At 34.4% G+C, this 15,043-nt stretch overlaps 1 protein-coding gene across 1 annotated transcript in view; it reads left to right on the top strand.

Annotated features, from left to right (window-relative positions):
* The window catches only part of LOC106872119 (complexin), a 282,292-nt gene that overhangs the window by 196,631 nt on the left and 70,618 nt on the right, over nt 1-15,043 (top strand). Inside the window, exon 3 of the mRNA XM_014919099.2 lies at nt 1,496-1,656. Coding sequence (XP_014774585.1) covers nt 1,496-1,656 — 161 coding nt within the window. The remainder of the gene's footprint in view (nt 1-1,495; nt 1,657-15,043) is intronic.

The following is a 15,043-nucleotide window of genomic DNA, read 5'->3' as shown; positions in this document are numbered from 1 at the left end:
TATATGTATGCATATATGACCTTTGAATATTGGGCTTCACAGAGGCAATGACAGGAGACCGAAACCTTTGGAGATATGCTGTGATTGAGAAGACCCGGCATCTAAAGTGAGATCACAGCCACACATGTCCGGCCCAGTTAAGAGTACCCTTGATGCATCATGTGATATGATATGCTTGAGAAGACCTGTTGAGTCAAGTAAAACCAATTTCATAACTGTGGCTAGTGACCCCTGACTGGCTTCCTTGCCAGTGGTCCATAAAAAGGACTATCCAAATGTGATCAATTCCAGTGCTGCCTGACTGGCTCCTGTGCCGGTGGCACATAAAAAGCACCCACTACACTCTCGGAGTGGTTGGTGTTAGGAAGGGCATCCAGCTGTAGAAACATTGCCATAACAGATTGGAGCCTGGTGCAGCCCACTGGAGTGCCACTCCCCAGTCAAACTGTCCTATCTATGCCAGCATAGAAAATGTATGTTAAACGATGATGATGATGATGATGATATATATATATATATATATATATATATATATATATATATATATATATATATATATATGTATAGGGAGAACTTACAAAAAAGCAAAAGATGAAGACAGGTGGTGTAGACAACAAACAGATGTATTAGTTTAATGTTTGGGAAGTGAATAAGTCTTTAATGTTTCAAGCCTACGCTCTTCCACAGAAAGAAACAAGGAGAGAAAAAAATGTGTGTAGTCGTTAGCAATCTATCATGGCAAAGGCCAGACAGAAGGGTCACCCAGGAGAGTTAAGAAGGGGAGATAACAAAGTAGTATTGATCCCAAGACGAAGGTGCGTGTGTAAGAGAATGCTGGTGAACTTGACGTGTGCATGTGTGTATGTAGGTGTGAAGGTGTGAAAATGTGGGGATGGGAGTTGGTCAGTGCTGGCGTGTGTGTGGTGGTGTGTTGTGATGTGTTGTATGGTATGGTGTAGCGTGGTGTGGTAGTATATATATGTATCTATAGGCAATACTGCATATTGTTTACATGAATCAAATACAGTATGGAAAGAAATACAAGCTGAAATACATTGTATTGCAATACTGCTGCTGTTGCCACTGCTGCTCCTAGTGACTGTGATGATGATGATGATGATGATGATAATGGCAGTGGTAGTGGTGGCGATGATTGAAAGAACGAATTTGAAACCACAGCAACTGCAACCACAATGTCTTAATTCCCATAAAATAATAAGTCTTCCCTTAAAATAAGTCACCTGAATTACAAGAAAGAAAAGAAATCAGGGCATCTAGCATTTATTTTTCGTCTTCTTCTTTCAGTTTCTCTTTCTCACGGTCTCTCTTTCATTCCTATCTATCTATATTTCTCTTCATTCTCTCTCTCTCTCTCTCTCTCTCTCTTCCTCACTTTCTCATCTTATTTCAAACATGTCTGCATCTGTTGTAATATTTCAACGTGAAATGCATATAGGTTGCTAATGTCTTCTCATCTTGTTGATCCTTTTGACAGCTATGGGAGGTGATGAAGGCGACAAAGAAGGGAATGAGAATGCAGAAGAAGAGGCTGCGGCTATTGAAGAAGCCAGAAGAGAAGCCGAAGAGAGGCGCAAAGAAAAACACAGGAAAATGGAAGAAGAGCGAGAAGAAATGCGTCAAAGTATACGTGACAAGGTATAGTTGGCTATATACAGCATGGATGCTTGGAAGTTCATATGTATATTCTAATATGCATGTATGTATGTGTGTGTGTATATATATATATATATATATATATATATATATGCATGTATATATATGTATGTATGTATGTCTGTATGTATATATCTATATTTATATATATATATAATAATATAAATAATATATAAATATGTATGTATTTACATATATGTATGTATGTATTTACATATATGTATGTATGTCTGTATGTATATATATATATATATATATATATATCGATAGATGTGTATGTATGTATTTACATATATGTATGTCTGTATGTATATATCTATCTGTCTATGTACAGTGGGGGGAAATGAATATTCGTACATGTCAATATTCTTTATTTTTTTAATTTCTAATGAACATAAATGTGATATCCCAATACTATATTTGCATACGCAAAAGAAACTAGTAAATTATATGCCTTAAGATGGCACTGCTCACATAAGCAGAATCTTGGAATTTTGTAGGGAGAGGATAAGGGGCAATTAATATGACCTCAGTACTTGACAAATAATTTATTTTATCAACACCAGAAAGATGAAAGATGAAGTTAACGTCAGTCAGATTTGAACACAGACTGATAAGATCGAGGACAAATACTATTAGGTATTTTGTTGATTGCCTTGTTAGTAATTGTGAAGGCATTTGGCTTAATGTTTAGGCTATTTAGCTCATGATTGTAAGGTTGTAAGTTCAATCCCCAGTAGCACATTGCATCCTTGAGCAAGACTCTTTATTTCATGTTGCTCCAGTTCACTCAGCTGGCAAAAACGAGTTGTACCTGTATCTCAAAGGGTCAGCCTTGTTGCATTCTGTGTCATGCTGAATCTCCTTTAGAATTAACCCATTAAGTCCCTGGGTACTTAAAGCTCTGAATATTACTTTAAATTTTTTACAGATGATTGAAAATAGGTTAAAATGAAAAAAAATAATAATTAAAACTCCTTTACTTCAAATAGAAATGAAAATATTCAGTGTCCTATTTATAGGACAGTGGGACTTAATGGGTTAAGGATATGAGTGTCTTTGGAGCACTCATCCACCTACACATTAATTTCATGAGCAGGCTGTTCCATCAAATCAGGTGGAAGCTGATCTGATCACTGTAACCAACAGAGTGCCAGATTTTTTTTTGGTGATTGTATTTGAGATTTAGATATGTGGTCATATCGTTATGGTGATGATAACGATGATAACCGTTATCAATGTTACTGATGATGATAGTCAGAAGTCATACTGGCTGTATTGGTGGTGGTGGTGGTGATGATGATGACGATGGTGATGCTTGTTACATTAGTAGATTAGTTGGATGGTTTGACCACTTGGTAATATGAGTGATGGAATTTGTGTCAGATGTTACAGCTACTGATCTTCATGGCCAGGTGGAAGTATTACAGATTTCCAAGGTAGTCATAGTGATGTTGGTGGCAGGGGGGGGGGCGAAGGTATTATAAATGAGATTAAAAGCATTGTGGTGTCCCTGACACTAATCAATTCTCTACCCTGACTACTCTGTGAAACTATTGACCTAATTCTTAGGTTTTAATTGATTTGATCTGCTGAAGTTGTTTTGCTGTATAAGTAAAAGTCAATCCCTTCTATTCTGATTACTATACCATCTGGACACAACAGACATATGTGTGTGTGTGTGTGTGTGTAATTTTATGTTTTTTTTTTCCCTCTTTGTATTTTTTTAAACCAGTCACTGACAAAATGGCATAGTTTACTCTTTCCTTATCAACCCAGCTGAAACTGCCTTTGGCTCTGTAGTACAAATGTCTTGTTTTCATAAGTTTTGAATTAAAATCTTCCACCAAACCTTAGTCACAATTTATGTTCCTAACACTAGCTTAATGATAACTAAGTTATTTTACTAAATTCTTTGTTATATTTAAAATTGAAAGAAACACAGAGCATCTCAAAATAAATACAGTAACAAAAGTGTTAACAAATGATTACTTTTACCCTTTTGATACCAACCTACCTGAAACTGCTTCTAGCTCTGTAGCACAAATGTCTTGTTTTCAAAAGTTTTGAATTAAAATTTTCCACCAAACCTTAGTCACAATTTATGTTCCTAACTCTAGCTTAATGATAACTATGTTATTTTACTAAATTCTTTGTTATATTTAAAGTAATTGAAAGAAACACAGAGCATCTCAACAGAAATATGGTAACTAAAGGTTTAAGACAAGAGAGCCCTTGGAGTTTGTGGTTCCCTAGATTGGCTGGTGTATGCATGTATGTATATGTATGTGTGTGTGTGTGTGTGATTTATGTCTTTTTTGTCCCTTTGCAGAATTTAAGTCAGTCACTAACAAAGTGGCAAAGTTGTATTTAAAACAAGACAGCATGTGTGGTTGATGCATGCATGTATTGTGTGTGTGTGTGTGCATACGGATAAACTTGAAGTCATATGTGGGCGTGTGTGGGTGTGTGTGTGTCTGATGTTAGAACCCAAGCTGATGTTTCATTATTTTTCATGTGTGTGCATTCCTATGCAATTCAATGCGTGTGTGTGTGATTGTGTATGTACATGGTTGTGTGGTAAGTAGCCTGCTTACCAACCACATGGTTCTGGGTTCAGTTCCACTGTGTGGCACCTTGGTCAAGTGTATAGCCTACTATAGCCTTGGGCCTACCAAAGCCTTGTGAGTGGGTTTGGTAGACGGAAACTGAAAGAAGCCCATTGGGTATATATGTGTGTGTGTATTTGTGCGTCTGTGATTGTACCCCCAGCATCACTTCACAACCGGTGTTGGTGTGTTTACGTCCCTGTAAATCAGCAGTTCGGGAATAAGAGACTGATAGAATAATTATTAAACTTACAAAGAATAAACCCTGGGGTCGATTTGTTCAACTAAAGGCGATGCTCCAGCATGGCTGCAGTCAAATGACTCAAACAAGTAAACGGATAAAAGAATATGTCCACCCAGTAATCTCAAATGGAGAATCCTTACCCTGTCTCTTACCATCACTCACTCTCTCTATACACACTGGCAGCTTCCACCCTGCATCTTTCTGTTCTTCCTCCAATGCATCTTGTCTCCATCTCCATCTCTCCTTCCACCTCCACACTGATCGTACCCACCTACCTTTGTATAATGGTAGCAGCCAAGAATCCCAGTTTGGCCCTTCTTTTCATACTCTAAATCAGACGTTTTTACCAGGATCCACATGTCTCTTGAAGGTCCATATATGACTTATGGTGGCAGGGAAGGGTTCATGTTACAAAATAGTAAAATGGGGATTCACAATAATATTTTAAGGGCTCCTGAGGAAAACTTTGCTTTATCTGTATTCTTTGTAAGAAAGTTTCTTTCTCTCACCTTTTACATTGTTCAACCTACACAAATTAAAGTGTGAAAAACAAAACAATTTTGAAAGAAGTTTTTACAAAACTAGTTTATAACATCGAATGGCTATGGGGGCGGGGAGGGGGGTCACCAGAATAAAATAGTATTCAAAAGGATCATTAAATGAAAAAAAAATGGTTGAGTACTCCTGCTCTAAACCTCTAATCACTTTGATTGAAATTGCTTCTCTCTCTCTCTCTCTTTACTTTAGTCGGATATATGTATGGGTGTGTATAAGTGGGATAAATATAAATTCCAGCTATATAGTGAGAAGCTTATTAATGAGGGAAAAGCTAATCATTACGGGTAGGATAGAAACAACCAGATGACTAAGATATATTTCTGGTTGTGAGGACAAGGGGAAAATATTTCACTATAAACATCGAAATAGGTTCTTAGGAAGTTTTCTGATCAATAAGGCTCTGGACTGTTGCTGTAGTAATGAGGCTAAAGCATGGAGAGTAAATCCACTTGGCACAGATTGACCTTGAACTCTGCTGTGCACGCACACTAAGTTTTAACATTCTAGCTCACTTCCGCTGTTTGCAGCAGTGCTTGAAAGGAACGTGTGTAGTGTGTGATCACCGCATTGACCATGACAGAGAAAGTTGAGCAGAGAATTTGCATCAAATATTGCCAAAAGCATGGTGATACCTGCTCAGAGGCCTACACAAAGTTTTCAAGAAGTTTGCATCATTCTCGACACAGTCAACTGAAACCAGAGTGTCTGATTGGTCAGCTAAAAGCAGTTTTGGGACAAAACTGAACTGTAACTAATCTTCCCATCCTCTGATAACTCACAGATGGTGATTCGACGATTTCATCTCACAGCTGAACACACATCTGCGATGTTTTTCTCAGTTCTGCTGGTTGCGGGTCTCCAAGAACGTTCGTCAATATTGACATTTTTTTGGCCATCTTGGAAACGTCTGACCCACACGTACACTTGTATGTGGCTCACACACTCCTCCCCATACACTTTCTGCAACTTTGTGTAGACCTCTGAGCAGATATTGCTACAACAACCATCACTGTCATGGTCAATGTGATGATCACATGCTACACACCTTTCTCCCAAGCACTGCTGTAAATAGCAGAAGTGAGCTAGAATGTTAGAATTTAGTGCACACACACAGCAGAGTTCAAGGTCAATCTGTGCCAAGTGGCTTCACTCTGCATACTTAAGTTTTATTACTATGACAACAACCCAGATACTTATTCATCAGATCTTTTGTATGTATGTATGTATTTATGTATGTATGTATTTATGTATGTATGTATGTATGTATTTAAATATATAATGTATATATGTATATAATGTATGCGTATATATATATATATAGGCACACACACACAAGCAATACACACATATACAAACAATACACTCTCACAAATTTATATATAGAAACAATGCATGCACACACACACATACTTACATATATTTATATATGTGTAGGTATGTGTGTGTGTGGATACTTAGATATATGCGAGGGCATATGTAGCAGTAATTGTACTTTGTGTATGGATCGGTGTCTAAGAACTTTGGTAATGAAAAAAGGAGGCAAAACATAGACAAACGTGAAAGAAGATTATCATCATTAATTAATCTGATACTTATGAACATTTACTAAGCTCATTAGTAAATACTTGAGCTTGAGACTTGATACATTTGAAAATTAATCAATAATTAATTATTTTTATTTCTTTTATTCTTTTACTTGTTGCATTCATTTCACTGCGGCCATGCAGTGAGCACTGAGCACTGCCTTCAGTCGAACAAATCGACCCCGAATCTTATTTTTTGTAAGCCTTGTACTTATTCTATTGGTGTCTTTTGCTGAACTGCTAAGTTACAGGGATGTAAACACACCAACATCGGCTGTCAAGCAACCGTGGGGGGACAAACACACACACACATATAAATAATATATAAATATATGCATATATACAAAACATATATGTACATACCTACATATATATGTATATATATACATGCATATATGGGTACAGAACATCAAAAAATATGTAGACACAATGAGAAACGAAAACATAAAAACAACCACTCACAAGGCTTTGATCAGCCCGAAGCTATTGTAGAAGACGCCTTCCCAAGGTGCCATGCAATGGGACTGAACCCAGAACCATGTGCTCTCATACTTGCTCTCATACCTTCAAATACTAGAGTTAGTAAAACTTTTGAAAGTAAAACACTCAAATGCAATCTCTAAGACCACAAATGGGAAAGATATTTTGCGCTTGTTATTGTGTTGCTTGGTTATGGAGTCTCTAGAAATTGTAACATATTAGTGTCAGCTTTCTCATATTCATTTAATTTTACACCGATGCAAGAAATTAACTCTATTTGCGCTAGTTTGTTTATTGTGTACTGAAGTTAGTGTCATAAGAATTTGAATATTTAGAGCATATTTAGCACTTTCATTACCGTATTTCTGTTGAGATGCTCTGTGTTGCTTTCAATTAATTTTAAATATAACAAAGAATATAGTAAAATAACTTAGTTATCATTAAGCTAGTGTTAAGAACATAAGTTGTGACAAAAGTTTAGTGAAAGATTTTAATTCAAAACTTGTGAAAACAAGACATTTGTACTACAGAGCCAGAGGTGGTTTTGGCTGGGTTGTTATCAAAAGGGTTAAATTAATCAGTTGTTTACCTGTTTGTTACCATATTTCTGTTGAGACACTCTGTGTTTCTTTCAATTAATTTTAAATATAACAAAGAATTTAGTAAAATAACTTAGTTATCATTAAGCTAGTGTTAGGAACATAAATTGTGACTAAGGTTTGGTGGAAGATTTTAATTCAGAACTTTAGCATTCATGCAATATCAAGGCACATGTATGCACATTCGTGCATACACACACACACACACACACACACACACAACAGGCTTCTTTCAGTTTCTATCTGTCAGGTCATTGGCAAGGCCTTGGTCAGCTTGAGGCTATAGAAAAGACACTTGCTTAAGGTAACATGCAGCAGGACCGAACCCAAAATTTTGTGGCTGGAAAGCAGTACTACTGCATTGCAGATGGTGCTTGGCAACACCTACCTCATGGCGCTTGACCAACCCACAGAAATATGCTGGGTCTGCAACATATTTCAACACATCTGTTTGTGTGCATTTGTGTGTATGTATGCGAATACAAGGTTTTACTTCTAGAGGGTAACAGCCATTTAATATACAAAAATTTATGAAATAAATACCAGAGGTCATTAATTAATAATACCAGAGGTCATTAATTAATAATTCTTGATGACAATGCTCCAGTTTGGCCTCAGTCCAATGATTGAAACTGACACAAAATAAAAATTAAAATAATCTATTTTATAGTTGGTTTTATTAATTGCTTTATATTGGAAATTATCTGTCTCTGGTCTCGTTTATTATGATGGAGTGGTTGTGTTATAAATTCCCTAGCCAACTTCAGTGCTAATTAATATGTTTGGGAATACATTATTAATTATGTTCTGTTCTATACAGAAACCTTCTTTGTAGTATAATGTTGTATTATGTAATATTAAAATGCTCTATTGATGTTTGGCACCAAACATGCATTTAAGCTAAAATAGATAAGAAAAAAAATCTGTAGATAGGAATATACTTAAAAAACATCTTTTAACTTTTTTTTTTATATTTTGAAGCCTTTATAAAATGATAGACTTGAGCACAAAAAGCTATACAATTGTAAAAGAAAATATAAAATCCATTTTCCAATAAGCTGATAATAGACAGAACAACAGCTGTGTCTTTTCAAAAATAATAGCATCATGTAAAGAGTTTTAACACATTGATAAAATACTATGTAAAGTCAGAAAAATCATTAGAAAGATGGAACTGCTAATATGAGGGGTGTCCTAAAAATATTGTAAAAGTGGGCATAAATTTTTTATTAGCAGACCTAAGTTGTTCAAATAGAAATTGCTGGTTGAGTATCTCTTCCTCTATGCAACAGTGTTATTCAAAATATTTTCCATCAAATGTGATACATTTGTGCCATTCTGAACCTATCTCTTGACTCCTCTTTGAAATGATTCTGGTGCATACTGCTGAATCCATTTCTTCACAACCACTTTCACCTCATCTGTGTCATCGAAATCTACAAAGAATCTGTCTACAGGTGGAAGTTGAAGAGCACCAAATCTGAGCTGTGTGGTGGTTAGAGGACCTGCGAGCAACCTAATTTGGTTGTTGCCTTATTTGTTGCCAAAGATGTGTGTGGTTACTTACTGTCTGAGTGTATGTGGTTCTCAGATTTTTATTCCTTCTCTTCCTCCAAATGACTTTTCTAAACTTTTTCACTGTCACAATGTACTGCTTAAAATTCCCAGTATAGCAATACTTTAGAAAAGTCAAGTAGAGTGACACTAGTCTTCCCTAAAAATCAGTCACCATAAATTTCTTTACAACCACATCTTAGGTCTTTGAGAACTTAACTATCATTCCTGGATTATAAGGATACATGCAGGTTACATCGCCTGTCACCTTAGCATAATAAAAAAAGAATAACTGATCTTCATTGGGCTCAAATTCTTCCAGTTTGTCAGGACCAGCATTCACACCCCTCTCCTTCAAATCAGGTGTACCCATTTTGTACACACTTTCCAGTGGCTCCCATGCAGGTAACACGTAAAAAAAACACCTTTTAAGCGTGGTCGTTGCCAGAACCGCCTGACTGGCCCTCGTGCATGTGTCACATAAAAGCACCCACTACACTCTTTGAGTGGTTGGCATTAGGAAGGGCATTGAGCTGTAGAAACTTTGCCAGATCAGACTGAGCCTGGTGCAGCCTCTGGCTCACCAGTCCTCAGTCAAACCATCCAACCCATGCCAGCAAGGAAAGCAGACGTTAAACGATGATGGTGATGATGAGGGTGATTTCCAATATCCAAAGTCTTCTACCATCTTCTGTAACACAATATGGCCATAATCCAGTTGTGCAGTAAGCTCATAGATTGTGACCTGTCTGTTTATGCAAATCTGTTTGGCCACTCACTAGCGATTCATGACAGTGTTAGCAGCTAATGGTCTTCCTCTGTTTAGTTTATCTTCCATGCTGGTTTTCCCTTTATTAAACTTCGTTATCCATCCATGTAAATTACTCTTGTTAATGGTATCATCTCTGCAAACAATTGTAGTCTTCCATGAATGTCCAGACAGCCTGCTTTCATCAAGAACTCAATGACAGTATGTTGCTTCTGCTTGGGACCCACAATATGTCCGCAATGAAAAAAAAAAAAAAAAGAACCATATAGGGAGAGTTGCTCTCCCAAGATGTGCAATTTGAATGAGCTATGTCAATTAATAAAACAGTTTTGATTTTGAGACAACCCTTTCATATTTATTCAGATAAAAATAACATACATTTAATTAAAATGAGGTTTGAAGACCAAGCCTTCATAATGAGTGTCAGACACAAAAAGATTTAATATTTTGGCAATTGTACTACAATTTTTTTACTGGTAAGCTATAAAAATAAATACATTATTTACATTTGACGGATATCTGTCCTCATCTTGTCTGTTGTTAGCACAAACAAGATGAGGACAAACATCTGTCAAATGTAAATAGTGTTAATAATGTACATAATTCCTCATCTATAGAACTGTATAAAAATAAAATCCATGGGAAATAACTCCATATATGTTTTAGTCTTATTAGAACTCATCAGTGGGGTATATATACTTCATTATAGTTGTTGAAGTAGTGATGAAAGAATTACTAAGTAGAGGTACTATATTACATATGATAGGCATTAAAATTGGTACATTTAGAAATATAACTCTGATGGTAATTATTCAGAAAAGCTTTCAACATGAAAGACAATATTTTGTGTTGGCATATTTAATGTAGTAGACATCAAAGAGCTAATAAAGAAATAATCACGTAGTGAGAAGCAAAATAATATCAGTCATTGAAGTAATGTCGTCTTTTCCTAATTGCATAATTATTTTTAATTTTCTATTTGAAGACAATGCTATTTCTGGAGATTCAAGTAAAGAAATTATAGTCAAATAGTCTTCCTGAATTTGTTCAGTTTCATTCTTTCTTAGCTTTACTGTTACTCTACTTTTTGTTTTGAGTATTTTATGACCATAGCTATTTGTTTATTATATTCTACTATTATTTCTAATTAACTGACCATAGTCAAAGTGTTGACCTGAGTGGGTTGAAAGGAAAACTAGAATATGGGAAGATTTCAAAATAACAAACAAATAAGATACTAAATTATTCAGAGAACAGGCTGAAAATGATTCCAGTAGATAGGTATCTTTTTTACTGAGATACAAGTAAAAAATTTGTAAGATAATATTTTAGTCAATTATTTTGACCTAGTTTCAATTTTAGTGTGTATTTCATTGACCTGAGCATCAAAATATGAATGCAAAATCATGAGATACTCTAACATTCTGAATTGAATTTGATAAATATTTGATAAACGTTTATTTCTCACATTCATTAACATTAGAAAAGTCTTCATCTATAAAATAATGGAGTTAAAAATGTGTAATATTGAAATGGTTAATGATTCAATTAATGTATAATTCAAATAAAGAGAAGAAAATAAGAAATAAAAATCTTACAATTAATACTGAAATGACAAAGAGAGGAAAGAAAGGTGGATGAGAAACAGAATAAGATAATGGAGATAGGGAAGATAAGAATTCTTCAAAATCATATATTATGTATGATTGCTTTGAAAATGGTGAATAAATGTGCTTGCATTTCCATTTCAGAATATTTTCTAGTAATAACAATGCAGAAAGCAAATATAGAAAATTTACATCATTAAATTTATAAATTTTTAGCTTACTTTATGGCGACATGCAAATTACATTAAGGTGAAAGATGATAAAAAGATAAACATCATTAAAAGTGTAGAAAGCACCATAATTATTATATCTCATTTAATCAAAAAGCCAGACATTTTAAACCGGAATAGAAATGCTAAATTGATTTAAACCTTCTTGTCTTACTGGTAGCTATATTATCATTTTTAATGTATAAAATCTTCAAAGAGAGAAGGGAAAACATGTCTGGCTGAATTAGAACCTTGCACTGGAAAGAAGGAAATAAAATCTTAATATATGACTTCGATACACACGGCCAGTTTTTGTAGAAGTGGGTTATAGTCATTTGCATTAAACCCTGGGTATTACTTCTGTAAGATGTGAAATTAACAGGCTAATTAAAACATCAATTAACAGGCTAATTAAAACATCAATCAAAAATGCATTTGTGGCATTTGTTCAGGTCATTGTTTTGGGTTTATATTTTGCCAAAACCATTTTCTGTCATTCACCCTTCCAGAATTGATGAAATCAAGTAAAAGCTCATGGCAGTCATCATCATCATCATCATCATTGTTTAACGTCCGCTTTCCATGCTGGCATGGGTTGGACAGTTTGAGTGAGGATTGGCAAGCCAGTGGACTGCACCAGGATCCAGTCTGATGTGGCAAGGTTTCTACAGCTGGATGCCTTTCCTAATGCCAATCACTCTGAGAGTGTAGTGGGTGCTTTTTACGTGCCACCGGCAGTGAATTAGAGAAATTGTTAGTGCTGGACAAAATGTTTTGAAGATTTTATTCCACCTTTTTGTGTTCTGTGAACCCCCAAAAGGTCATGGTGAATTGTTTGTATCTAGTTGACAAAGGATAGCCATAGGAAATTAGCTTTGTACCCTCTCCTGAAAATTCCATTGCAGACACAGAGCGTTTGTCAAAGAGATGTCAAAGGATTGTTCATCTACATGATGGCACAAAAAGAAATTATTGCTATCATAATTCTAGATATTACAAGCAAAGCAGTGAAGACATGTTTACATTCCCAATAAATAATATATTCTGTAGTTTAGAGCTTTCAAACATCAGTGGAATTAAAAATATCTCTCATTTGAAAAACAGGAAAGGATTGGTGACAAGAAAGTTTATTGAACATACGTATGCATCAACGATACATATGTAAATTCATGTATGCACGTGTATATACCAAAGTAGGCAGCGTAGCACAATCTAGTTACCTCGCTATGCTTCTCTCTGTTTTGTCTGTCTGTCCGTCAATCTCTCTATGTGTCCATCCGTCTGTCTGTATATACACACATTTATATGTGTATACACATATGCATACATTTATTTATTTATACATATGTAACTTCTGTGTGTGTGTGTGTGTGTGTGTGTGTGTATATATATATATATATATATATATATATATATATATATATATTGAACATGTGCACACATATACAGAATTGAAAGATTTCGAAGCTAATTATCCACTACATTTAATTATAATGTGCTATATATCATATAATTGGCTCAATATGTTTCCTAGCTAAAGTAGTTGATTTTGGATTTTTAATTTTATATTTCATAAATCAGCTACTTTGATCTGTGCAAATTACCACAATTAAGTATACAGAATTTCTAGAAATAAGCCAGTAATTACCAAACAGCATAGCAATTTTTCTTCAAGGTTATATTATTTAGAAAGCAAACAATTATTTTGAACAGTTATCATGAGGTATAAAAATTATTTGGACATTTTGTTATTAATAAATTAAAAAAGCTAAATGTTTGTCAGAGAAATGTGACTTTTCTTTACATATGTGAATGTAATTAGTATTATTTGAATGTTGAAATTACTTGTGAAATAAAATCAATGCTGTCACGCTTTTTATAATTCCATTCAGATTATCAAATACTACTGGAATTCAAATTACGAATGTAATTCTACATTTTAATTTGTATTTATTTATTTCCAGCTAAGAAATGTAAAACTTTAATGCTGGTTGGATTGATATGCAACATATTGATCGGTTTTAGTCATTTCTATATTTATTTATTTCTGATATGTCAAGAGGTTTTATAACTTAGGTGAGGCAAACACTTGCTGTTTTGGAAAATCTCAGCATTAATCAATATTAATGCTAACATAAACTAATACTTTTAGACATTGTTGTTTCACATTACTGCAATTTGTTCTGGGTGTCTTGAATAAAGCTGATGTTATTTCTTTCCACAACCAATACTTGAAGTTATTAACAATAAATATTCCTACAATGGAAATAACTTTACAAAACAAATTATTAAAGTTTGACAAAAAAAAAAGACCACAATGATTACTGAAATGGGATATTTCAAAATAAGAATACTATGAAATTATGAATAATATGGTGAATATTTATAGAAAATGTGAAAATGTGAATGTTTGTTCCCCTGGAGAAATTATGTGAAAGAGTTAACTGTGCATAGTTTGGTTTTGGATAATTATAAAAAAGGCATGCCACTGTGCAAACATTATACTTTGTTAACATTTTATCTCTTAAAAATGGTTCCAACTATTGATGGATTTTCAATATCCCTTTAGATTCAAATATTCTAATGATTGAAACAGTTTTTTTATATGATGGATTGTTATTGTTATTAGTTTGATTTCCTTCATCTGAGCAACTTCTTTTCTTTCTTGGTTTTATTGGTTCAAGTAGCACTCACTCTCAACAATGCTGTTCTGATCATTATTCTTTGTTTCGTCTACATATACTTCAGCTATATACACACATATATATACATGAATGTATAACATATGTGTTCATATATTCATCTCATATAAATGGAAATTCACTTGAATACTTGGGGAAAGAGGGAAATGTGACTGATGAAAATAAATAAACAATGAAAGTGTTGAAATTTACACATCCACACACATATATAAGTAAATATATTCAAAAGTGCAGGACTGGTTGTGTGGTAAGTTGCTTGCTTACTGACTACGTGGTTCTGGACTCAGTCCCACTGTGTGGCACCTTGGGCAAGTGTCTTCTACTATAGCCTCGGACTGACCAAAGCCTTGTAAGTGGATTTGATAGATGTGAACTGAAAGAAGCCCGTCATATATATATATATATATATATATATATATATATATGTATGTATGTATGTATATATATATATATAT

This window comes from Octopus bimaculoides, chromosome 2, assembly GCF_001194135.2.
Source record: "Octopus bimaculoides isolate UCB-OBI-ISO-001 chromosome 2, ASM119413v2, whole genome shotgun sequence".
Taxonomy (NCBI): Eukaryota; Metazoa; Mollusca; class Cephalopoda; order Octopoda; family Octopodidae; genus Octopus; species Octopus bimaculoides.
The sequence above is the reverse complement of the archived record's forward strand: the minus strand, read 5'-3'. Positions and strand labels throughout refer to the sequence as shown.